We start from the raw sequence: 26875 nt of genomic DNA, 5'->3' as shown, positions 1-26875 counted from the left end.
AGGAATGGGTTCTCAAATAGTGTTGGATGAATGGAATGCACTCAGGAATCAGATTTTTAGTGGTGAGTCAGTAGGAAGCTTTAAAAGATTAGACAAATGTATGGATGGGGATGATAGGTGAGGATAGGTAGGCACGTTTCATACAAGGACTGTCACGTGTACGCCTCAAGGCTTCCTGCAACTTTTATTTTCTTTTGTTTCCGTGTTCAAAAGGAGTGAAGGAGTAGGACCAGGCAAAAGGAAGAAGTCATATGCATGTAGATAGCAAGTGCAAACAAAACATATTAACAAAAAGAAGTAAGTGTAGCTGATGGTATATTTTATGCTTCTGTAGAGTAAGAAATTAAAGACAGAAAAATGACATATTAGTAATCTTGGAATGTAATGTTTCTACCATTTGTATTTGCTGCCATTTTAATTGTGCAAGAGACATAGCCATGAAAATAAGAAACAGTGCAAATAAAAACAAGGGCATTTGTACTCAACATAGCCATGAAAATAAGAAACAGTGCAAATAAAAACAAGGACATTTGTACTCAACTGTAAGGGCAAAGATTCCAATCATTAGTATCAAGAAGTAGATTTTTAAGTTAACCTTCAGTATCATGACACATTCTCATATTCGGTAATTTTATGCACCTTCAGAAACTTCGTGAAGATTAGAATAGTGAAGACTGTGCATAAATCTTCTGACCTCCATAGATCCTTCCTAATGTCAATAAAATCATCTAATCACACCAAAACTCATGGTACAGAATACATAACTGCAATGAAGGAATTAATCTGTTTGATGGAAAAACATGGTGCTAAAAATTCTTATTATTACAGTCAGAAGCTAGATTTGTTAAAGGACGTATACTGACTAGCTATGACCCGAGGTGATAAATGTCTGATATTGGAGCCACCACTTCATATAGTAGCTGTGCACAAACATTCACTTTTGCACAGAGATGTAGTCAGTCAACAGCTGGCTTTCCTTTTCCCTTAGCTGTGTGCAGAGTCAAGGGTTGGTGCCATGTTCAAGTCTCCTACAGCTGTTTCTCAATCTTGCACTCCCATTCTTTGCAGTGCTACCAGAACTCCATCTCACCATCTTTGCTTGGTCTTCTCTCTGGTCTGCATTGCCTACAAGTATAGTCTGTCTACTGTAAAATGGCTCCTGGATTTAAGACTTATTGTAGCTTATTGGTTATGTAAATTATTTGATTCGAATAATACTTGTTTTCTCTCGATCAGTGCATTTATTACAAGGACACCTCATGGTTTTCCTCAAGATCTGACAACTGCACATTCCCTGGGACACATTGAGACCCAGACCCAGGAGCTACTTTAGAGTAGACAAACTATAACGACTCCACAGCAACCAGAGCATGTCCAGAATCCTTTGGTCACACATTGCACGTTATTGGAGTCAGTTCTGTCATGCCCAGTAGCGTGTTCTTCCTTTTTGTTTTGTTTTCCTTTGTTCCATTGTATCCCATCATGTCAAGATCTTGCTTTCTCATACACTCACAGATGAGGAAGGGTTTATTGTATTGGCATCGTTTCTATAAGGGCCAGAGTGTCTAGTGTAGCTTGTTCTTCCTTTGTGTTCTTTTCCTTTTTCCATTGCATTCCATCACCTCCAGATCTCTCGCTCAGGTGCGGTCACAGAAGGTGCGTGTGCCGGCTGAGGAGACCACTTATTGGTGCACAGTGGAGAGGCTGCCAGATTCCTTTGCCAAGAAGCAACACGTCCTGCAGGTAGCTGTGGGTGTCGTGGTGGATTCAGTAGTGACAAATGTAGATAAGAATAAGTATAGTTTGAGTAATACTGGTGGTGTTATTTGTAGTCCACAGAGAGATCTTTTGTAGCTGCATCAGAATGTCTAAGTGTGCTTCCTAGTTTGCCAAAATTAGAGGAGTTTGTTGTTATCATTGTTCCATCAGAGTGTTCTTTGCAAGGAAGTAGAGGAAGCAAGGGAAGGGAGAGCTTAGGATTGTGTGTTTGTGCAGCTGCAGCAAAGGGAAGGGTTGTGATGGTGGTGGTGTGTGGTGGTGGGGAAAAGTAATTGTTAAGAGGGTGACTGGTCTGTGGTGGGGGTGGTGGTGGTGGTGGTAATAGTGGCAGTGACAGTGTTGGTGATGTTGGTCCACAGTTTGGCCCAGTGATTGAGGCGGGTAATGAAGATCTGGTTCACCACATGGAGCTTTTCCACTGCGAGTACCCGCCCGAAGTGACCATCCCCAAGTATCAGGTGTGTGTGTGTGTGTGTGTGTGTGTGTGTGTGTGTGTGTGTGTGTGTGTGTGTTTATGGTTCCCTATTTTTTGTGTATTTATTTCATGTTCCTTGCTGTTGTGTGGTTTTGTTTCTGAGAGACAATCAAGAGGCTTTGTATGATGAATTGTGATGTTTCTCATGCGTCTGACTCTTCTGTGGCTCAGTGATCTATTGGGGCACATTTCCCTAGTCCCTGCTTTGGATGGTATTCAGAAACACTCTGCTCTCTCACCACAACTATTGTCAAAGGCCACAAGAGATGATCAGCCAGTTTCTCTTGAAAATTTCTCCTATTAATGATATAAAAATTGGAGGAGGAAGTGAAAAGAAACACAGAGTTGAGTTTATTCCTGACTAATTTCGCTAAACTCACCTCCCTACACCTGTTTTTCTTCACCTCCTGCTCCAACTTGTCTGAATGTCTGGACAAGATGTAGAAATTATTTTGATGTCACTAGAACCATAAAAATGCACTTAAAACTCCACAAAGCTTCAAGTAGTCTCCTGAATGTGGTGGAGGTGCAAAGCAGAATTGTTTATGTACAGTAAGTCCTCGTTTTACACTAGAAATGCGTTCCTCAAAAAGCTATTGTAAACCGAGCCCGTTTTAACATTAATTAGATAGGAATACGTTCCAGCTCAGTATGAAAGTCAATCGAAAAAAGTAAACAAACATCCATCTCAACCTTCAAGGTTTCAATAATAGACAGGGCCTTTTCTGAAACAAGGCTCAACAAGAGTGGGGCATGCTAGCGTGTTTGTCTGTGTATCCAAATTTGGCTGTCTATCCAAATTTTAAGTAAACCCTCCATCCGATCCATAATTGGTTCCCAATGTTTTGTCAGCAATATTACCTGCAGGCTTGAAGCATTAGCTGCTGCCTCCTTAACACGTGAAGCATTCCTCAAAACAGTAGCAACTGTTGACTGGTAAATTCAGGGAACGGCTTATAGCTGACGAGCCTTCCCCAAGTTCTTTTCTCTTGACTATATCAAGCTTCATTTTCAACGTTTAACTTTTCCTTGCTCGTTCAACCTTACCCACTTCTTCACCAAGATCGAAATTACGTTTCGGTGACATTTTGGACAGGAATTGGTCTTAAATGCAGAGAATAATGTAAGTAAATCACCGAGCACAGTCTCACTGTTATTCGTTGTGGTGGCGCGAAAGTGACTGGTTTGTTGTTGGTCTGACTTGTTGGTCGCAGTGCAGCGCCACAATCACAGGCGGCGGGAATTTCAAATATCGTAAGTGCGATTTTTTTTATCGTAAATTGAAAAATGGTAGTAATTATCAATTATCGTATCTGCGAATTTATCGTATACTAAACTAGTGTAAAACGAGGACTTACTGTATGGTACTTTGGTCTGTATTTGGAAATGCTGTGCTCTCTCACCATGACTGTTTTCCAAGGCCACAGAGATGAGTATCAGGATTTTCAAATGTGTTTCTACAGTTAATAATTTAGAAATCTTAACACTCTGCCTCTAGAACCTGTAAAACCCAGTGTAAATTTGAATAAAGCCTTTTGAAGTATTGGAGGTGAAGCGCAGAAGTGTTTCAGAGTATGGTACTTAATGCAGTGTGCCTCCACAGGGCCCTTGTGCTGCCCCTGATCGTGCCCCTGAGATTGATGCCTGCAAGAGGGTGTTAGCAGCCTGGGCAATGGGCGCCTCCCCCTTTGTCTACCCATTGGTGAGTGTGGGATTGGTGGATCGTAAGACACCAACAGCTGATTGAAAGTGAGAATCTGTTGGTAGGAGAGGCATTGCAGTGAAATATAATAGAGCAATGGATTAAGAGAATAAGCTAGGAATTGCATGTAGGTTTGTGAATTGAGGACTGGAAAAGGAGGGAATGCATTATTGAAAGATAGATGGTGTGGACTAACTACTAACCTTTTAGGGAACTGGCAATCAAGTGGGCCTTTTTTGTTATATTTTTTGTTGCCCATGGCCAGTTTCCCCTCTTCCATTAAAAAAAAATAAATAAAGGAAGGCCACTGGAGTGTGTGTGTGCTAGGGAAGTGTACAAGAGGAAGAGGGAAGTGTATCAATGTGTGTGTGTGTGTGCGTGTGTGTTATGACGTCTGTGTGAATGACAAGAAGTACAGTATTAGAAGTAGGCCTGTGTGTAGGGAGCATTATTGGATAGTAACCCAGTACTAAGGCAGAACACATCCACCATTACTGTACCCATGCTTGTCACCCTGAATTGCTCAATGCTAATATACTTCATTCATGCATTGAGACTCCAACCAAGGGAAGGGAAGATGTGTAAGAGGTATTAAAAAGTATAGTTTCCCGCAAAGATGTGTTGAGACGTGGAACAGTTTGAATGAAGTAGTGTCTGCAATGAGTGTGCATAGTTTTAAAGTAAGGTTGGATATGTGTAGATATGGAGACGGGGCCACACGAGCATAAAGCCCAGGCCCTGTAAAACTACAACTAGGTAAATACAATGTGAGCACAAGTACAGGTAACTCTTGATTTACATGATAGATGCATTCCAAGAGGCATCGCGTATTTCAAAATTCGCATAAAACAAACTTATGATTCTTATAAGAAACAATTGATAATAGTGGGGATGTGGGATGTGGTCCAAATCGTGTATAAGCAAACCGATCGTGCAAATTTAATTAATTATAATATTTTTTTGGTCGCGTATTAACAAAAAACGTGTAAATTAAACACGCGTAAATCAAGAGTTACCTGTACATCATGTTAACTGTAGTGGGTGATGGTGTTTCAAGAGTCAAATTCGAACAAGAATAGTGAAGCCGACTCTTTAAGCACCACCACCATCAGTCCCTCACTATAATTAAGTTTCTGGTACAATTATCACATTATGTTACTACCTCTGTCCTCTTAGCTACAGCATTATCCTAACAACTGTCACTGTGGTACAGTGGAACCTTGCGTGCTTTGGGGTCCGAGGGGTCTCCAAGCGCATGGGTTCGAATCCTGTCCACAGTCCGAGTGTAGGTTGGGCTTCCTCACTCGGGGCAACGGTTTCCTAGCGGGTGGGCTTTCAGATAGGAGGTGCCCCAAAAAGTATCCCCTTTAGCCAATAAACTCCCGTGAAAAGCCCACATGGTATAAATAAAAAAATTTTAAAAAAAAATAAAAAAAAACTGGCTGTAGTCGTTAAGGTGATGTCTGATGGTCGTATTTCATCAGTATTGTTTATAAACTTGCTGCTCTACATTGTTTTGTTGTAGAGTACAGAACACAATCTTTTTTAATGACACTCCCCCAACGTGAGACCTAAAAGTTGTTCAGCAGTGCAGGTGTGTGGGAGGAGGACGGGTGTTGGGCAGGTGGCTGAGGAGGAGAGAGAAGGTTGTAAGGGTGTGGGAAATGAAAGTAGTTGATAGAGAAGAGACTGCTCAACCTCTTGCATAAAATCAACTACATGGTTTTATTTTGCTCAACAGGAAGAGAGAGAGAGAGAGTGTGTGTGTGTGTGTGTGTGTGTGTGTGTGTGTGTGTGTGTGTGTGTGTGTGTGTGTGTGGGTGTGCATTTTCAATGGGTCACGTCTCATTTAGTGTGTTCCCCTACAGGAGGCCGGGCTACCCATCGGAGGTCCAGATTTCAACCCATATGTGATGCTGGAAGTTCACTACAACAACCCCAGACTTGTGGCAGGTGGGTGTTCCTCCTGGTGGTGGTCTGACCTTGCCTTGCCTTACCAGACACCACTGCATCACTGGTGTCTTTTCTCGGGCCTTCCTCTGCCTGGTCTGTATTCCTGACACTTTTGAAGAGACTAATGGAAGGAACTTGTGGTTTTAGGCTACATATGATAGTTTAGTAAGAATTCTGCACTATTCATAGGAAGAAACTCTTCATAACCTCAGTAGTCTTTGAAAATAGTAATTTTTAACCCCTTCAATGCTGGGACACATTTTTACTTTGATATTTAAGTATGATTAGACCATTTTATTGACATAAGGAAGGGTCTATGGAGGTCAGAAGATTAATGGCCACACACTTCACTATTTTAACCCCTTCAGTACTGGGATATATTTTTACCTTTAGATTTAAGTATAATTAGACCACTTTATTGATATAAGGAAGGATCTATGGAGGTCAGAAGATTAATGGTCACACACTTCACCATTTTAATCTCTCACACAAGTCTCCGAAGCTGTATAAAATCACCAAATAGTGGCCAACATAAATATGGAAACGCATCATGGCACTGAAGGAGTTAATAGTTGAAAGTTGTTCAAAATAAGAGTATTAGTATTGTAGGGTCAGTTTTTCAGGGACAGCTGGTGCTTGAAACCTTATCGTTACTACTATTATGTAAGAGACAGCAGTGGTTAAGGGCAGCAAAATATATATAAAAAAGTTCTAATGAGTTCCCAGTCGCTTAAGAAGAGCCAAAAGGTGTAGCTAGGATTTGAGAAGTGTCCCGGAGCATCCCTCTTCAAAATTTGGTGGCGGAACCTTGTGTTGTCATGACTGTCCTCTACATGGAGACTGTGCCAATGCTGGTGCTGGTGATGAGTTTATGGTGATGTAAGGTTGCTGCCTGTCATTGCATTGTGGTGATGGTGATGGGTGGAGTGTTGTAGGTGGTGCGGTGTGGTGATGGTGATGGTGATGGGTGAGTGTTCCAGGTGGTGATAGTGATAGATGGAGCACTGCAGATGGTGATAGTGATGATGATTCTTTTTTTTTTTTTTTACGTTTAGTGTTTTTACGTTTTTTTATGTTTAGTGGTACCCAATAGGTGGAGTACTGCAGACGGTGATGGTGGTGATGGGGTTAGTGCTACAGATTGTGATGATGATGAGTGTAGTGCTGCAGATGGTGATGGTGATGGGTGAGTGTTGCAGGTCGTGTGGACAGCTCAGGTCTTGGTCTGCACTACACGAGGCGGCTGAGGGCACACGACGCGGCCATCATGGAGCTGGGCCTGGAGTACACTGCTAAGATGGCCATCCCGCCTCACCTGCCCTCCTTCACACTCTCCGGATACTGTGTGCCTGAGTGTACTGCGCTGGTGGGTTCACTGGTTCATGGAGGTTCAATTTTTTATTCTTTCTTGGAGGTTCAATTTTTTATTCTTTCTTGGAGGTTCAATTTTTTTATTCTTTCTTTCTTGGAGGTTCAATTTTTTTATTCTATTTCTTTCTTGGAGGTTCAATTTTTTTTATTCTATTTCTTTCTTGGAGGTTCAATTTTTTTATTCTTTCTTGGAGGTTCAATTTTTTATTCTATTTCTTTCTTGGAGGTTCAATTTTTCTACTGTTTTTTCTTTATTGACTTTTCTTTTGCATGGTTATTTCTTTCATGGAGGTTCAATTTTTTTCTATTTCTCTCATCAAGGTTCATTGTTTCTTCTATTTATTTCAGAGGTTCATTTCTTCTGCTATTTCTTTCCCCGTGGTTCAATTTCCAGCTATTTCTTTCATGGAGGTTCAATTTCCAGCTATTTCTTTCATGGAGGTTCAATTTCCAGCTATTTCTTTCATGGAGGTTCAATTTCCAGCTATTTTTTTCATGGAGGTTCAATTTCCTGCTATTTCTTTCATGGAGGTTCAATTTCCAGCTATTTCTTTCATGGAGGTTCAATTTCCAGCTATTTCTTTCATGGAGGTTCAATTTCCAGCTATTTCTTTCATGGAGGTCCAGCTATTTCTTTCGTGGAGGTTCAATTTCCAGCTATTTCTTTCATGGAGGTTCAATTTCCAGCTATTTCTATCATGGAGGTTCAATTTCCAGCTATTTCTTTCATGGAGGTTCAATTTCCAGCTATTTCTTTCATGGAGGTTCAATTTCCAGCTATTTCTTTCATGGAGGTTCAATTTCCAGCTATTTCTTTCATGGAGGTTCAATTTCCAGCTATTTCTTTCATGGAGGTTCAATTTTCAGCTATTTCTTTCATGGAGGTTCAATTTCCAGCTATTTTTTTCATGGAGGTTCAATTTCCAGCTATTTCTTTCATGGAGGTTCAATTTCCAGCTATTTCTTTCATGGAGGTCCAGCTATTTCTTTCGTGGAGGTTCAATTTCCAGCTATTTCTTTCATGGAGGTTCAATTTCCAGCTATTTCTTTCATGGAGGTTCAATTTCCAGCTATTTCTTTCATGGAGGTTCAATTTCCAGCTATTTCTTTCATGGAGGTTCAATTTCCAGTTATTTCTTTCATGGAGGTTCAATTTCCAGCTATTTCTTTCATGGAGGTTCAATTTCCAGCTATTTCTTTCATGGAAGTTCAATTTCCAGCTATTTCTTTCATGGAGGTTTAATTATTCTGCTGCTTTTTTCTTTATGGTGGTTCACTTTTTTGTATTGTTATTTCTTTCATAAAGGTTCTGTTTTCTTTTTTTTTCTACTGTTATTTTGTTCAAGGAGGTTCACTTTTTCTTCTGTTTCTTTCATGTAGGTTAATTTTTCCTGCTATTTCTTTAATGGAGGTTCATTTTTTCCAATGCTATTTCTTTCGAGATTATATTCTGAACCACTTCTTGACTCACCTGTATGTGGGAGCCTCCTGTGGTCTAGTTTCTTGCTGATATGGTTGTTGTACACTGACAGGCATCCTTTGCAGTGACACACCTTCTGCATTTCACCTCCTCAGGGCCTCCCAGCAGAAGGTATCCATGTCTTTGGGTCACAGCTGCACACACACTTGACTGGAGTGAGAGCCTGGACCAAGCACATTAGGGACGGCACAGAGTTGAATGACCTGAACCGTGATGACCACTACTCTACACACTTCCAGGAGATCAGGAGGCTGCCGCACACTGTCCATGTGTTACCGTGTGTGTGTGTGTGTGTGTGTGTGTGTTTCGTAAATATGGTGTTTTTTTTTTGTTATGTTTTGTTGATGGAGTTAGTAATCTGCTGTGTTTTCTTTATTTTTTTTATGTTCGAGTGGTAATATATTTAAAGTTGATGCTGTACAATATTTGCCAAGGAATTAGGACTTGGTGGTGTATTTGAGTGTGTGTTAGGTTAGTGTAAGCGTAAAGCAGCTCACCAAGTTTGTCGTGTTTAGCTTGTGTGGCAGTAGTGTGTTCCTCAGAGGATTGTCATGTTAAACAGAGATGAGAGTGTGGAATGTCAAGTTGATAATTAATGCTTCCAGTCTGTTGAGGAATGCAGGTTACTCATTATACTGCATCTTGACATTGTTCCAGCTCACTTCTTCAGTTAAGGGGACAAACTGAATTGAAAACCCCCAAAAATAATGAAAAATGCAAAAATCATCTCATGGCATCATCAGGCCTCCACAGTGCACACACAGTTATTCATCATCCATGTTTAACCCTCAACATCCGGTGATTGTTCATGAATTATTGTATTGCAATGTCTGGGGAGCCGGTGATCGTTCTGGTAATCCTGATTCTTCGTGCCACATGTTAGTATTGCCTTCACACCTACTCAAGTAAGATGGTGAGCTTAAGTACCTAGCAACTCTTTCCACACTGAGTTGCCACTGACTGTGTTCAGACACGTCTCACTGATAAGACGATAACTTTACTCTCAGAAGTGACAGTGAGCTGGAAAGTACATCATTGTATTCAGAATTATAAAAAGAAAAGGATTTTTATAATTCAAACTGTCTTCTGGCATTTTCTAAGTTTACCATTTTTCCCCAGAGATGGAGAAAAAAATCACTTAACCACCAGAAAGTAAGGGTTAGGAGTTATTTAAATGTCCATCACTCACACTCCATTGCTCAGTCAAGGTCATCGGATGTGGGAGACCGCTGTAGGAAAATATTAATTAAAGAATCTGAGAAAGTTATGAGGAACAGTTTTGATTATGGTGGCATGTGGAAGGTGGCATGTGAATCTCTAAGTCAAAAGATCTAACAATTTCAAGAGCAGTTAGGAAATCACATTCATAGAAGATAATGTGAAGTTTCAATGGATCAGCGTGAAGCACTATTTGGCAATGTGTGTTGTCCCAAAACATGTGAAAAGGTCCCTGGCATGACGCACACCACTAGTCGCTGGGCCACAGGCATCAGTGTGGCACAGCGTCTTTGTAAAACTCATGAGCAGTGTTCCGTCTAATAAATTTCACATGCCAACAAAACAAGTGATCAGCATGCAGTGTTGGCTCAAGATCACCTACTACTCAAACCCATACATTACAATACTCGGCACAAAAAAATCCAATATCACACACCTGTATATGGATGAAGACCACTTGAGCATATTGTGATGTTGAGGCATTTTCTTCTATTTCTCCTCCTTATCTTTACCCCAAGCTCTTCCTCCTCCTCCTACACCTTTTCTCCCTCTTTGTCTTCCATTTAATTTGCTTCTTTTCCTTTTCCTCTCCTTTGGCTTTACATTGAGCGTGTGTGTCTCCTCAGGGTGATGTGCTTGTAATGTCCTGCGAGTTCTCAACGAAGGACCGGGACAACGTTACAGTGGGAGGGTTTGCCATCAGTGACGAGATGTGTGTCAACTACATCCACTACTACCCTCGGACTGACCTCGAAGTGTGCAAGTCCTCCATCGATTCATCCACTCTCATCAACTATTTCAGCTTCATGAAAAGGTAATGTCACTGTTACCATTCCTCCTCCTCCTCCTCCTCCTGCTCCTCCTCCTCCTCCTCCTCCTCCTCCTCCTCCTCCTCCTCCTCCTCCTCCTGCTCCTGCTCCTCCTCCTCCTCCTCCTCCTCCTCCTCCTCCTCCTCCTCCTCCTCCTCCTCCTCCTCCTCCTCCTCCTCCTCCTCCTCCTCCTCCTCACAGCTACTACCACCAGCAAAAATCTTAGAATGAGCTGCCAAATAGAACAAGAACTAACAGGTTTAAGTTTAAGCTGAAGAAATTTAGGTTTAAGAAAGAAATGAAGTCATGGATGAATGGAACAGACTTAGTAATCAGGTTAGTGCTGAGTCGTAAGGGAGCTTTTAGAGAAAATTGGATAGGTGTATGGATGGGGGTGATAAGTGGAAATAGGTAAGCATGTCTCATTGAGGGTCTGCCACGTGTAGATCTGATGGATTCTTGCAATAACCGTAATTTTTCATAAGTTCTTGTGGTTATGGTGGTGGTGGCGTCAGTTGGTGTCATGCAGTTTTGAAATATCGTTCTTTTCTTTCATTTTTTGTATTTATTTATTGTCTTTTACGTTATGGCCTATAGCACCTGCAGGCATACTTGAAGGTGTATGTGGGAGGCGCTGTTAAGCTTCTGCCCATTAATGGTGCAGGTAATTATATTTATAGTGCTACCCATATTAGGGCCCATATCTCCACCTAACTGCATCTTCAGTGTAACCACCTAGAACCTGGGTATCATGGTGATATAGAGGTAACTTTAAACCACTCGACAAATGGTATAGCTTTAAAGTAATATGTGGTGGGATTCAAACTTACACTTGGACGTCTGCCTGATCCCACGCTCACCACCTTATCCACTACGCCACCGCCTCTTTCATGCTGTTAAGTGTACTGTTGAGAAAACTAACCTGCCTGAGTGATGATACTGCACTAATAACATCTCCACTGCTGTATGAACCATTGGGAAAATAGTAGCCTGGGTTAAGCTTGAATGAGAAGAAAATTGTAAAGGTGTTTGTGTGTTAGTTTATTTGCATTTTTGTCCAAGAATTAACACTTTTCAATGCTGTCAAAATTGTTATCAATGCTTTCAGTTTTTCATGTATTCATTTATAACAGATAGGTTTTTTCAATTAGTATATCAATCCATTTTATTTTGGTGTGTGTATGAAAATTCCATTAGTAGTCACAGCATAAGAGTTCCCAGCCATCCCACATTCATTCTGCAGCTGCCACTTAACCTTTCCCTGCCATGCGGTACACCTTTCCCAGATTACCCATCACTTTGAGCCATCTTTACTTGTACTGCAATCTCATCCAATCATTGAACTTTCCATTTTAGTCCTCCTCTGTCTTGTAGATGCTTATAAAGGCTTCATGCATTGCTTCTGGTGTTGTCAATTGCTTCATATCATTCCATCTCTTTCTCCAGTAAACTCTGGAACTCCCTGCCTGCTTCTGTATCTCCTCTTTCATATGACTTCAACTTTTTCAGGAGGAAGGTTACAAAATACTTATCCTCCAGTTGCTTATGACACTTTTAGACTTCTTTTTAGGGACTATGATCACACTGGGCCTTTTTCATGCACTTTGTTACCTTGGCCAGTTCTTTTGTCACATTAAAAAAGTCATGGTTAAAGTGTTAATCAGGTGACGTTTGCTACAGGTGGGAGCTGCAGGCCACATCCCGTGAGGCAAGCTGGAGGCAAAACTATCAGGCCATCAGATGGACGCCTCTGAGGTCAGGTATGCTTGGTGATCTCTACCTGAACTCTCCACTCTCCATGCAGTGCAACAAGTAAGTTTATTGGTGCTAGGGGGTTAATCTGAGGATGTCTTGGCTCTCTAAACTCAGTGGCTGTCGTGTTCTATTTAGGCTGAAATGACATGCTTTTACGAAGTGTCATGGATGATGTATTAAAATTCATGAGCTGTGTGTTGTTTCTAGGAAAATTCTCGGTCTAAAGGTACCTTGTTTTGTACTATTTTGTGACTGGTTTATTGTGTCTCAAGAAGCCACCTGGATTTTAAGGGCCAAGAGTTGTTGCTGTAGTGGTGGTGGTGGTGGCAGCAGTGTCAGTTGGTGTCATGCAGTTTGGAAATATCTTTCTTTTCTGTCATGCTATTCAGTTTACCATTGAGAAAACTAACCTGGCCAGAGTAACGAAGAAGCAAAATTGTGTGTTTGTTCCTTTTACCTGGGGATTAACACTTCTATCCTAATCAAAATAGTTCACCAGTTCAATTTTCTTCATGGATTTCTTATACCAGCAATGTCAGCCTGCAGTAATGAATGGTGAAGGAGACAAGACCAAGTAGTTTTCATGGCCTGGGATTGAAGCTGCAGTTATGCCACTGAATCAAATGCTTAGTCTGTCTACTTTAAAGTGGCTCCTGTGTCTCAGTTTGAATGGTGTCCCAGGGAATGCGTGGTTGTCAGATCTTGAGGAAAACCGTGAGCTGTCCTTGTGATAAGTGTGTGGATCAACAGAAAACAAGTATTATTCACCGAAGATCAATTATCAACAGTAAGCTGCAGTATGTTTTGAACTCGGGACCCATTTTAGAGTAGACAGACTATAGTGATTCTTCATTTTAGAAAACCTGTGTGAGGAGTTGGTCTCTTGCACTTGCCCTCAGTAACTATAGTGATGATTCAATGCAAGACTGTGTGTGTGAAATTGTGTGTTTTTTTTTTTTTTTTTACACATCCTTGCAAACTTCCTGAAATTCTTCCTCTGATTGTCACTTTGTTGGTATTTCCTTCAGGTCTTCTGGGGTTCGTTTTCCTGGCTACTGGGAGAACATTCCTATCCCCCACATCCTGCACCCACTGGAGCCTCCCCCAAGTCCTTGCAGCCCTGCCGAGAAGGTGGTAGAGAACGACTCTCCATTAATGAACTGAAATAATCTCACTCACTCATTCTTCCACGGTAATGTTTGGTTGTGTCTTTGTTCCCTGTAGTGGAAGTAAGGAGTTGTTTGGGTTCTGTAATAAACACGCTCTGCCCTTTCTAACAAGTGTGTATAGTTGGTTGTTTCTTTGGCTCCCCTACTATCAGGTTTGCATTGCTCTCTGGTGCAGAATACTAACTTCCTCTCATGTTCTTGCTGTAGAAATTTATGAACTTGCAGATTTTCTTTGACTGTATAGCCAATGTATATGATAAGGATCTTCTGCTGTAGAATATAAATTTATGCCTTTCTTCCTGTGCAGTTTCCTCAGGTAGTGTAGAAATGTGTGGAAGTTTGTCTCCAGTGAGCGGGAAGGTGATGTAACACTAACAGAGGTCGGCTTGGTGTGACGTCTTCCTGCTTGGCCTGGGGATGGATGCCTTTGTAGCTTCCATTTTCTGTTAATGTTGTTAAGGGGATTTCTTCATATCTTATGTAGCATGGCATGAAATATATATATTAATAAATATTCTAATGGAAAATGGATTTTATGTGTATAATGTGTACATAATGACTAGATGCTCAAGTTATGTGAGAATCAATGTTTATATTTAAAATACTTTTCCTGTTGGCAGCAGTTCCTGAAAGTCTTAGATACAAATGAATAACAAGTTCATCCATACTTAAAAAGATAAAATGAATAACTAATTATTCAAGTTCATCCATACATAAAAAGAATCTTCATTACATGCATTCTAGTTAAGAAAAGGATGGTGGTGATGGCTCACCACTGTTCCAAGTGGCTGTATATAACGTTAATTCCTTTTGTTTCTGTGGAAGAACATAATTAATTCTTGTCAGTTTCATAAATTTTATTAACAAAAGTATCACACAATGTCTTAATTGGTGTTTTGTACAGATATGTACAGGATTGCACAACACTAGCTGGCTGCATCCTGGCTGGGCAAGGAGACCTGTAGTGATGCCCTGGTGGCAGACAGGACCCCAGCACTGGTGTGTCACTAAAACGTAACACTGGTCTCCCTGATAACACTGGTCTCCCTGACCCTGGCTGGTGGCACCCCTCCCTTTGCCTGACCAAGGCACTGGTGACTGGTGGGTTATGAAGGACACTGATGTGAATCTTGGAGGAGCTTGAAGACAAGAAACAACAAGAGAAATAGTGTTCATCTCTACATTTCTCTTCCTGACTCTGATCTCAAGATAAAAAGGGGATGCTTTTCAACAACTGATCCACAGCTGCCTTGGCCAACCAAGTCTGTTTACTTGACACATATGAAACACTGCTCTGCTGGGGGAAGTGATGCCAAGACCAGTGGTGCTTTCACAAAGGGAAATTGTCAGTGCTGTACTGTCCTGTCTGCCCCTCACATCCTCCTTTCCCCATTTGGCACATTGTGGTGTGTTGTGTCGTGTGGGTGCCTGATGCTACCACAGACACACACACACGCATACCCTAATATCACATATTGTGGTGCACCACCAGCGTCCGTGGGAAAAGTTAGTCCCCTCGCCAAGCAGCAGCTCCTCTTCCATCACACGAGCTACCTGGTAACGTGTCCCTTAGTGTATTTAGCCTCCACTAACTCTGCTTAATGCTAGTAATGCCAGCAATGCTCCCTGCTCCTCCCTGGCCCACCTCTACACCATCGTCACATTGCGCACGCGTTTCTCTGACGCTACAGAGGGTGTGGAGGAGTGAGGGTCGAGGGAGGCGTTGTCGTAGCCGTAAGGTTCGGGTGTGTACAGCACTTTGGGTTTGGGGGGAATGGGGGGAGGCACCTTGGCAGATCTGAGGGAGGCGTCATAGGCTGGGTAAGCAGCATAGGCCGGAGGGCCACTGGAGGAAGGGGGAAGGTCACATGACACAGAGAGGAAGGAGTCAGAGGGCTGTGAGCTGATGTAGGAGCGAGCCTCCAGTGGCACAGCGTAGGCCTCTGCAGGGTAGCCCTCGACTGGAGGTGGGAAGCCTTCTGTGGGAGTGGGATAGCCATCGCTGGGGGCGGGGTAGTGGTCAGGGTAGCCAGGATGCCGATACTGGTACTGGCTTGCGTCACCGTAGTACTCGGCAGGCCCTGAAGATCCACCATAGCTCTTCTTGGTGGAGGCGCTGTGGTCTGAGGTGTTGTCAGAGCGGGCTGAGACACTGGCACGCTTGGCTCCCATGTGCCCCCCCAGCAGCTGTGAGGCTGACCAGGACTCCACAGGACTGATGTACTCCTTTTTGAGGCCGTCCTTGAGGGCCTCCTTGCCATCGGGGAAGTCTGTGGCCTTTGATGCCACAGTGACGGTGACACTGTAGGCATCCTGGGCCTCGTGCACCTTCTTGGCAGCAGCGGCCTTACGGTGGCGTCGGTGGGCAGCAGTGCAGTAGCAGACTACAAGGGCCACCACCACCACAAAGCCTCCCAGACAACCAAACACCACAGCTAATTGCCGCGACCCCAGTGAAGACAGGACTGGTCCGCCTGAGCCTTCCATCACAGCAGAGGTGTTGGCAGGCATGGCTGGGACAGCAGAGGGGGATGGGACAGCTGTGGTGGTGGGAGGGGCTGGTACATACACACTCACTATGTTGCTGAGAGTGGCAGTGTTCCCATCTTCATCTACAGCATAGAGGGAGAGGTAACTCACTCTCTCATACTCCTGCCAGGACACCGTGTGTTGCTGCACAGCGGGGGCAGCAAGAGGGGCCGGCCAGTCCTCCAACAGCACACCGCCTCCCTCAGTCAGCTCCCGCTGGTTGTGGGCAACCTTGACAACATAGCGAGAGGCTACGCCGTAATCCAAGTCACCACCTGGAGCAGTCCAGATGAAGCCAACCTGGTTGACAGTGTCCGGCAGTAGTGAGGCGCGCAGGTCCACCACACGGGCAGGTGGCAGGACGTCCCGGGCCGGCGAGCTGCCCACCACATCCACCAAACCCACACGCACATGTCGGGCAAACTTTGTTCCCTCAATCTCCCCATTGACCTCCACCAGGATGCTGTAGGTGCCGGCAGCAAGGCCCGGCACCACGCGGGAATATACGCCATCATCACGACGCATGTCCGGTGCTGCAAGGGAGCCATCAAAGGGATTATTAGCACATGCTTCACCAGCTAGCAAACATGGCAAGACAGACACACAACACACACTGTAAGGACAAGGAAACACTCGGCTCTCAGGGCCCAGCAGGCTACATGACAGGTTTCAGTGACAGGCTGCTTTTGTGGTTTGTGCACATGCAAGGCAAGCAGTGACCACATCATCATCATTTTTGGTGATGAATATTTTCAAAGGGTTATATATAAGCAAGGTCATTCAGAATGTACATGCTACCATGAGTAAAACTGGTTTTGTTATGTTTGTGAATACTGTCCAGTCTCTCATTAAATCAATTAAAATGGCCATCATTGTAAAGAAAATAAGCTGCTGCATTTAACACAAAAACATTTATCTCTGAAGCATGAACTATGTGTATGTAACCTGCCAACATAAAACATATGGAGACACAAAAAGGGAACAAATACATGCATGCACGCACCACATAGTGTATGTAGTTTAACTATATAGTTAAACTAGTAGTGGTTAGCACACTCGGTTCACAATCGAGAGGCCCGGGTTCGAGTCCCGGTAAGCGGCAAAGCAAATGGGGCAAGCCTCACAATGTGTGGCCCCTTGTTCACCTAGCTCTGAGCTCGCTCCGTAATGGGAAGACTGGCTGGGTGACCAGCAGGCCACCGAGGTGAATCTCGCGCGCGCGCACACACGCGCACACACACACACACACACACACACACACACACACACACACACACACAGGCCTATCCGAAGATCGGAAATATGAGCTCTGAGCTCGTTCCGTAGGGTAACGTCTGGCTGTCGTCAGAGACTGCAGCAGATCATACAGTGAAACACACACACACCTGTGAGGCCGTTGTCCAGGAGATGGAGGTGGCGGGGCGGGTGCTGTGTGCCGTTGGCGGCGTAGCCCAGACGAGTGATAGTGGCGGTGACATTGGCTCCCTCCACCCCCCTCACCCCCGCCGTCACTTCGGCATATAGTGCCAGGGGACTGGAGATGTCGCTGGCATTGACGATGGCGGCGCCATGGCTGGTCCATCCCCGCACGCTGATCTTGGGGACGTGTGGGCGAGGTCGGGGCCGAGAGGTGACCTGCACGTACAGGGCCTGGTGGGAGTCTGCTCGGTTGGCAACCTTGTAGCGCCACAGTCCCGGCACCACCTGGGCCTCCACCAGGCGCACCGTAATCATGTTCATGTTGGCGTCCTCCGTCTGCATGTTGGCCGTGTCGATCACCTGGCCCTGGGGACTCACCAGGTGGATGAGGTTCCCTACATGAGTGACGTCGTAGTAGAATATGGTGAAGACGGTGTCGGCACCCAGAGCAGCGTCCACCAGGAAGCTTCCCTCAGACACTGGCACCCGGCCGCCGGGGTGCTCCGTGGCGTGCACCTTGACGGGCAGCGCGCCGTGTCCCGCCACGCCGCCCAGGGCGTGGTACAGTGCATCCAGGAGGTTGTAGTACATGCTCAGCTTGGAGTCTTCTCCAATTCCTTCGTCAGGCACGATATAGGAGTGGCCACCAGTGCGCGTGGCTAGATTTGTCAGGCCGCCATTGGGACGAGGATACTTTTCAGTGAGTGGATACACAATGGTGTGCAGAGTGACCTGTGCCGCCGCCAGCTGCCTTTCTGCTGCAGCTGCCTCAGAGTCGTCGAGGGCACCACTGCCACCGGCCACCAACACCACGTGGCCACCCGGCCCGTCCTGGCCCAGCAGCGTCAGAGCCTCTCTCAGGCCACACAGCACACAGCGCTTATGTTCGCCTTCCTGGGAAGGGTTGCGGGGCAGCGAAGAGCCCACCTTCTCCCGGTTGGCCTCGGAGAGTGTGGTGAGAGGGTGCTTGGTGGCTGCCACGGAGTCAAACACCACCAGCCCCACACTGTGGCCCTCAGGGATGTCATAGGTCACCAGCTTCCGCACTGCCTTGCGCATGAAGTCCCAACGCTTCTGTTGAGACAAGACCAATCAGAAACACAGCCAGTGAGGCAGCAAGCACAACCACCACCATATCCAGTCCCCCTCCCTCTTCCTCTTCCTCGCTCATGACTAACAGCCCCGTGGCCTCACCTGCACATTCATGACATTGGTGTCTTCCACAAGCAGCACAATCCTGGGGGTGCGGGGACGCACATACGTGAAAGTAACGTGTCCCTCTCTCAGTCCTGCCTCCACGTTCCTGCAACACAACAAACACCATTACGCTTCAGCTCACCGTGCACAGTCTAAACAAACCTCACTACAGTACACAAGAAAGGCTAAGTGTGGGCGTGATGAGCAACTGTGGCTCTTGACCATTTGTGTGTGTGTGTGTGAGAGAGAGAGAGAGAGAGAGAGAGAGAGAGAGAGAGAGAGAGAGAGAGAGAGAGAGAGAGAGAGAGAGAGAGAGATATTACATAAAAAAAAAAAAAGTAGGAATATTTGTAAATGAACAAGAAAACACGAAGTGGTGAAGGAAGCAAGAGGAGCAGCAGATGGCGACCTGTGTGAGTGGCCTACCTGTTGTTTTGGAAGTCTGGGCTGGCGCGCATCACCTCCCACACTGATTTGCCGCCACAGATGAGATTGTGTCGCGTCGGGGCCCAGCGGTCGTGAGTTCCCTCGTCACACAAGTCGCGCACCTGCAATATACAAGACGATGGTTTGAACGCTGGTGCCGGTACAGTGAGGGCGAGCTGCACCTACAACGCTACTGTTATTATTGTCGTGACTGCTAATGACATAACTAACTAATGATTATGTTTGGGATGCTGCTAATAAACTGAGAATTAACTTTTGGACTTGTATTTTTCTTTCTGTACTATCACCACTATAGTTAATGCTTCAAATAGGAATACGTTGACTATTGTACTATTATGCCAAACAAAAAGGTAAGTTCAAAGTCAGCATCCATTTCTCTCTACAACTCCCATAAAAGAAAAGAAAAAACATCGCAAATTGGAGGCGGAACACGGAAGACGAAAATTACGTGACGAGGTTAAGAATACACTGAGGATCAATGACTCCTCCTCGTCCTCCCGTGGCAGCCGTAACCCGCAGCCCACCTTCGGGGTCACAAGCTTCTTTACGAGGCCAATTACAAGCTCAGAGTCGGCCGCTCTCCGCCGCTGCCATCGCCGAGAGAAGAGGCAGAAGTTCCGCAGAGTTTTGCAGGGAACCAACCACTCTTCTCTGTTGCTACAAGTGATTAGCAGCGAGAGAGAGATGAAGAAACTTAGGGAAAGCAAGAAGAGAGATGATAATGAACAGCCTCAGTATTGCTCCAAATCCTCCGTGTGATTATTTCGTGAAGAAGAGCGGCGCGGCAGCCCTGTCTTACACCACAACCTTAGTGTGAGTATTATGAACGAGAAAACATATCTTTCATCAATTCGGTAACTGGAGTGCGCTCCAGAAAGGGCCCTCGCCTGAGCCAGCCCCATCCTGAGGTGACGGCGCCGTGGTCTCGCGATCGCGCCGGCAGTGTTCTCGTCAGGTGCCTCAGCCGCCGCCACCAGCCTCTTAAACACCACTAACGACGCCGTGCAGTCACGTAACAGAAACAATTAAGAGTAGCGGCAAAACTGGCGTGCGTGGAGCGGTGACCTGGGGGCGCGGGGCTTCCATCACTCTTTGACCCGTATTCAGAAAGACTTCATTCTCTTATCACCACGAATATTTTCCGAGGCCACAAAGATGATCAACCGTGTTCTCGTGAGTGTTTCTCCCTATCAATAAGTAGAAATCCTGTTGACATATCACAATAGAACCTTAAAACTTAAGTACACTTAAGAGACAAATAATAAGATATCTGTATTAACAGGAGAAACATTGGAGAGTCCGGTTGATCATCTACAGACTTTGAAAATAGCCCACGGAGAAGAGGAAAAGAAGGAAGTGTCACGCCGCTGCTGTGGAAAGGGAAGCCCACGGTGTGGCTGTAATCTGTAAGTACCACATCATGCCTGAAGGCGTTCATTCTTGGGACCTACTCTGAAACACTCCTGCCGTACACCTCCACCGCTTGAAAGAGGCTTTACGAGTCTAGTCCATGGTTAAATTGACACTTACTTGTTTTTAAGAATGATTTTACTGTTCTAGTTAAGAATTAACGAGATTTGATTTTACTGTTCTAGTTAAGAATTAACGAGGTTTAAACATTTTACTGAGTAACCACTGAAGAAAACCTGGCTTTTACAATGACCTTTGAAAATAGTCGTGGTAACGGAGCGAGGTATCTCTGAATACGGAGCCGAGAAACACGACGCTGCACGTTGAGGGTGCTTACTTACCGATGGGCGGCCTGGGAAAGCCATGAAGGAGGAGGTGAGGCCTGGGTCATTCTCTGGCGTGAGGTTGAAGGAGCAGGTGAGATTGGCAGGGTCGCAGCTGGAGGTGGGCGGCAGCGGCAGGTTAGCGCAGGTCGTGGGCTTCCAGGTGCCGTCTGGGGCCCTGTGGTGAGGCGGATGCACAGGGTTGCCTGCCACGCCTTCCTCCTCAAACACCCCGTAGCGGTACTGCAGCCACGCCTGCGCCAGAAGTCGACCTGCATGAAAGAAAAAAAATTTAGATTTTTAGTCGCCAGTGCCGCGAGGCGAGGGCGGTATGGGCGGTGTGTCGGGGTGCGAGGGGCGTGGGAGTGTCCTTGCCTCGCCGCGATCCCCTAACGGCGTAATTCCTCCTAATGACCCAAAAAATAGTTCCTAAACAGCGGGCATGTGCCGCTCGGGACGCCGGTGAAGTAAATTAGCGGCCGGCGGGTAGGCTCAGCGATACCTCCCTCCCCCTCCCTCCCTCCCCTCTGGACGTCCGTCCCTCACCTTGCCTCTCCCAGACACTAAAAAGGTGAAGGTAAAATGGCGGCTGGATGGAAAGTATGCGGTAAAGAAGAGCGCTGCTGTTCAACACGAGCATTAGTATTGATATGAAGCTTCCAACGTGGCAGGTGCCATAGTGTTGCAGCTTTGCAGCAAGGACGAGGTGGCGGTGGGGCGCCCTGTCCACCAAACCAGGTCTGTTCCTTGGGAACGAGGCGGCCAGCCTCTGGTGCGACCCTACCCTGCGGGACACCGCCATCTCCATCTTCCCTTGAGGAACAAACGACCTGTTCAGCCTAAACGGCCGCGACCCACGCGAGGCTCCGCGCCGCTAAGTGTTGCCCGCGGCCGCAACTGGCGGAGAGCGGCAGGCGGCGGGGGCTCCGCGCCGAGTCTTTGTGTGCCGCGCAGATGGCCATCAAGGCAGCAAGTCTGTGTTGATTTAGGACGCCTTACTGATGTGCACCTCGCGTGGCGCCTTGACCACCGTGGCGGGAGGCGCAGGGTGCCAGGGCGGTGCGCATCGGTCACGCCGGGGTCACGGGCCTGCACAGGAGGGCGCGGCGACCCTCATTAGTAACCCTTTGATGGTGTGGCGGTAAGATAATCGGACGACGCGACACTTCACTCATCCTGCTGGGCGGCCCACGCAGACGTCACAGTCACGCAAGCCAACATTCTGGTGCGAAGTCCACGGAGGAGTCGCGTCCCACCACCTGCTGGAGGGGTGAAGGGTGTCAGCCTCCGAAGCTCCATGGCGGCGCCACAATGAAGTGTTTGTCATGGTGCGAGACGCTGCTCAAACGACCATAATTGAACTCGGTTTCCGCCTGGACGGGGCCTGAATGTGGCCTAAGTGGTGCTGCGCCGCGGACACACTGCTCCGAGCACCGTAAGAAGGAAGACCCATTGTGCGGCTGATTACAAAATATGGCATTCCTCCCGCCGCGGCGCGGGCAGCGAGCCTCGACCGTGTGGCGGAGCTGCAGAGAAGCGGCGGCGGCCAGGCAACCCAGCGGCCGGCGGGCACCGGCCCGGTCTCACTCAGGCCACGGGACACCAGTTTCGAGGTCGTGAAGCAGCGATGCTGGCCCACTACCGTGTGTGTGTGTGTGTGTGTGTGTGTGTGTGTGTGTGTGTGTGTGTGTGTGTGTGTGTGTGCGCGCGCGCGCGCTTCACTGCAGGCAAGCCTCGGTATGTCTTCGAGCGTCTTGTGTGCGTGTAGTACGAGTTACAGGAGTCATCTCAGCCCAGCCCTGACCCTGGCGCGGGCAGCGGTGCCGCACTTAAAACATAAATAACTATGATGTGGTGCAGGCCGGGCGCCGCGGGGAAGGCAAGGCGAGGCAGACCGACTCCACCATTACTACTTCACCTACACTTGACTCTTGACATCTGTTAAACAGTCACTGCCAAGTGACAGGTCCTCGTGACGCAGCGGCGGCGTCCTCACACTCACACCACCAAGACACAACCTACACCAATGGCTCTTCTCCTCTTCATGTAACAAATAAACCCCACCACCACCACAACCCACACCACCACCATCACCACCACTACAACCAAAACCAACACCACCACCACCACCACAACCCACACCACCACCACCATAACCACACCACCACCATCACCACCACCGCAACCACCATCACCACCACCACCACCAACCACCACCATCACCACCACCATCACCACCACCATTACCACCACCACCACCACCACTATACGTATTACTCTGGCGTCGCTTCCTTCCCATAAACTTGCAATGTACGGCAAAAATTACACCACCACCACCATAACCCACACCATCACCATCACCACCACCGCAACCACCATCACCACAACCAAAACCACCACCATCACCACAACCATTACCCAAACCACCACCACCACCACCACCACCACCATTACCCAAATCACCACCACCACCACCACCACTATACGTATTACTCTGGCGTCGCTTCCTTCCCATAAACTTGCAATGTACGGCAAAAATTACAATGAGCAAGAGTGTGGCGACCTGGTGTGTGGCTGCCGAGTGTGCCGGGCGTGAGCGGCGGGCGAGGGGCGGCCCTGGGCGGCACACGGCGGATACCAATGAAGATAACCCTCCCTCCCCTCGCCCCGCCAGTGCCACTCCCGGCTGGGCACGTAAAGAAAGATCCCGTGGTGGATAGGCCCAAGAGTGGCGCTTTACATTCCGTGCGCGGCGAACAGGAGGCGCCTGGAGACTATATACGGCAGGGCGCCTCTGTCTTCCTCCGCCCGGGTTGCCTACTAATGCCTGGCCGCGCCCTGCCACGCCCTCGAGGTGGTAATTATAGAAAACGTGAGTGGTGTTCACCGTAAAGAATGAGACACACCAGCCAGCTACACACCAGCGAGCGACACACCAGCCAGCGGACCGCGAGGCAAACACCGCCACTGCTCAGACTCCAACTACACGACGACAAAATTGTGTTGTTATCTCTTTCCTTGTTTGGGGTTTGGCCGCGACGGGTTCAGGTAATCTTAATTCAAATTTATGACGACCAGAGATGAGGAAGAGTGAAGGGAGGATGAAGGTGAGGCGAAGCGAGGGAAGAGAAGAGAAGAGAACAGAACAGAAGAGAAGAGAACAGAACAGAGGAGAGGAGAGAGAGGAGAGGAAATGGTAGAAGAGTTGACGGGGATTCATGAGAGAGAGAGAGAGAGAGAGAGAGAGAGAGAGAGAGAGAGAGAGAGAGAGAGAGAGAGAGAGAGAGAGAGAGAGAGAGAGAGAGAGAGAGAGAGAGAGAGAGAAAACACACAAGCCTTACCATTGTCGGGCACGTGGGAAGTGTTCTGCAGCAGTAGTTCATGGCCGAGAGAGACATAGTCCCCAGTGTGACCGCAGTCCCTCGTGTGTAGAGTCCAGGGGCGGATGCCGTGACGAGGATGCCTTCCAAGGGTCACGCGGAGGTCAGCAGTGTCCCAGGTTTCTTGCGTGGCGCCCTGCAGGTGGTCCAGGGCGGGGCAGGCTGCGGTGGTCCAGGAGGGCGGCACGAGGACCTTCACCTGGCGGAAGTGTGCGCGGCCCCTCGAGGCGTCGAACACAACAGTAGAGGCGACGCGAACCACCTCCTGAAGGGGGAGAGAACGTGTTTAGTGATGTGAGAGAACTGCCCCTACTGCTGCTGCTGCTAATGACACGATACTTAGTGACAAATTACGATACATAGGTATATCTGTGTTAGGTATTTACTACAAGCAACCAACACCACCTCCAGAAGTGTGGAGAGTGATGGCTGGTCTGTAAAAGCTCCTCCTCCTCCTCCTCCTCCTCCTCCTGGTGCTGCTAATAACACGATACCTAATGATAATCGAGGTGGTTGCTTCATCCAAGTACCGCTATATGACTACAGTGACGGAGGATGTGTATGGGGAGGCAGACCGGCACCACTGTAAAAGGCTGGCGGCCGGGTGGGGACTAGTGTTCGTGTTTGTGTGTGGTGACTCGTTAGTGCTTATCAACGCCTACCTATGGCACTTGTTAGGTTGTTTCGGTAAGTCTATATATTTTTTCTTTTACCGAGCAAGATCAAAATGCATTAAAAAACGTCCGAAGCCTACTGGATCACTCCTTGTGTTGTAAATGCCGATTATGACAGCAGGCCGCTCCCACACAACCAATGACGACAAGAGCAGGAAAAGTGACAACCACTTAACACCTCCAGACAAACCATCACTCGCTTCGTTAACCTAACCACACCCTCTATACCATTCTGTGCCATGTGGTGATTTTACACAGCTTCAGAAACTTATGTGGGGATTAAAATACTGTGAAGACTCAGGCCATTAATCTTCCGACCTCCATAAACACTTCCTACTGTCAATAAAATGGTCTTATCGTACATAAATCAGAAGGTAAAAATGCATCCCAGTACTGAAGGATTATGAAGGGTATCCATGTTCATTCTGGTGACTATTTGGTGATTTTATACAGCTTCAGAAACTCATGTGGGGGATTAAAATAGTGAAGACTCAGGCCATTAATCTTCCGACCTCCATAGATCCTTCCTAATGTCAATAAAATGGTCTAATAATACCCAAAACTCAAGGTATAGAACCAGCGATTCAATGTTCATTCTGCTCACTATTTGGTGATTTTACACAGCTTCAGAAACTCATGCAGGGGATTAAAATAGAGAAGACTGTAGTCATTAATCTTCTGACCTCTATACACCCTTCCTAATGTCAATAAAATGATCTAATCGTACATAAATCTCAAGATAAAAATGCGTTCCAGTTCTAAAGAGGTTACAACCCTTCTGTAGTTCGTGTGAGGGAGTTTAGCGGCGTTTCTCAAGTAAGTATTGATGTGTTCCTGCTGACAACGTACTGGAAGGGATTAAATGCTAAGGAGAAATAAGAAAAGAACAAAACAACTGCTGCTCTCGTTATTTCCACCTTGAACACAAACAATACCAACAAAAAAAGAGAAGGAATTTCCTCGCATTGTTTTCCATTTCTCGACTTAAAACACTGACATATTGTTACTTTTTCTCTCTACCAATTAGTCCTTTCTTTACACAGACAAAGGACACGTGACACACACACACACACACACACACACACACACACACACACACACACACACACACACACACACACACACACATTTTTCCTTATTACTTTTAGTGTTAGAAAGACTGATGAAGAGAGAGAGAGAGAGAGAGAGAGAGAGAGAGAGAGAGAGAGAGAGAGAGAGAGAGAGAGAGAGAGAGAGAGAGAGAGAGAGAGAAATGAACACAAAGGAAAGAATAAAGGATGTAAGGATAAAAAAATAAAATAGAATAAATAAAATGAAGACAAAATAGACAAATAAATAAACAATAAATGCGAAAAATTATTCTAACAATTGTAAACTATGTCCTCCTCCTCCTCCTCGTCCTCCTCCTCCTCCTCCTCCTCCTCCTCCTCCTCCTCCTCCTCCTCCGTACCCAAACTTTTTCCCTTCAGCTTTTTGAAGGATTTATATTTTCTTACATCAATACAATATCAATCTTCGTCCTCGAGATCACCTGTCTGTCTGTCTCTGTCTGTCTGTCTGTCTGTCTCACCAGCAGCTAATGAGACCAGACAGGTGTGTTCTGCTAGACTCCACCAAACACTGAGCTTGTAAATGAGAAAAGAGCAGTAACAAATTATCTCCACCTCCTCCTCCTCCTCCTCCTCCTCCTCCTCTTTTTCTTCTTCCTTTTCTTATTTTTCAGTTTGTTTTTACTTCATTCTTTTCTTTTGTATTTTCTCTTATGTGTTATTCTCTTCCCTCTCT

At 46.4% G+C, this 26875-nt stretch overlaps 2 protein-coding genes across 7 annotated transcripts in view; one reads left to right on the top strand and one right to left on the bottom strand.

The window, feature by feature from the left end:
* The window catches only part of LOC123512862 (dopamine beta-hydroxylase-like), a 67680-nt gene extending 52929 nt beyond the window's left edge, over positions 1-14751 (top strand). Inside the window, exons 4-13 of one of the 5 annotated variants that reach the window (XM_045269519.1) lie at positions 1642-1749; positions 2139-2237; positions 3858-3956; positions 5825-5909; positions 7109-7275; positions 8856-9037; positions 10604-10792; positions 12468-12599; positions 13571-13734; positions 14616-14751. In XM_045269519.1, the coding sequence (XP_045125454.1) occupies positions 1642-1749; positions 2139-2237; positions 3858-3956; positions 5825-5909; positions 7109-7275; positions 8856-9037; positions 10604-10792; positions 12468-12599; positions 13571-13706 (1197 nt within the window). In that variant the 3' untranslated portion in view covers positions 13707-13734; positions 14616-14751. Of the gene's footprint in view, positions 1-1641; positions 1750-2138; positions 2238-3857; positions 3957-5824; positions 5910-7108; positions 7276-8855; positions 9038-10603; positions 10793-12467; positions 12600-13570; positions 14239-14615 lie in introns of those variants that run through there. The other 4 variants (XM_045269517.1, XM_045269518.1, XM_045269520.1 and 1 more) reach the window with 4 other exon arrangements.
* The window catches only part of LOC123512861 (calcium-activated chloride channel regulator 1-like), a 90624-nt gene continuing 78302 nt past the window's right edge, over positions 14554-26875 (bottom strand). For both annotated transcript variants that reach the window (XM_045269515.1, XM_045269514.1), the window contains 6 exons: positions 24378-24681; positions 21055-21308; positions 19283-19404; positions 18854-18962; positions 17626-18733; positions 14554-16773 (listed from right to left, as the gene is read on the bottom strand). In XM_045269515.1, the coding sequence (XP_045125450.1) occupies positions 15359-16773; positions 17626-18733; positions 18854-18962; positions 19283-19404; positions 21055-21308; positions 24378-24681 (3312 nt within the window). In that variant the 3' untranslated portion in view covers positions 14554-15358. The remainder of the gene's footprint in view (positions 16774-17625; positions 18734-18853; positions 18963-19282; positions 19405-21054; positions 21309-24377; positions 24682-26875) is intronic.

This window comes from Portunus trituberculatus, chromosome 34, assembly GCF_017591435.1.
Source record: "Portunus trituberculatus isolate SZX2019 chromosome 34, ASM1759143v1, whole genome shotgun sequence".
Lineage (NCBI taxonomy): Eukaryota > Metazoa > Arthropoda > Malacostraca > Decapoda > Portunidae > Portunus > Portunus trituberculatus.
Note: the sequence above shows the minus strand (reverse complement) of the source record. Positions and strands in the feature narration are given on the sequence as shown.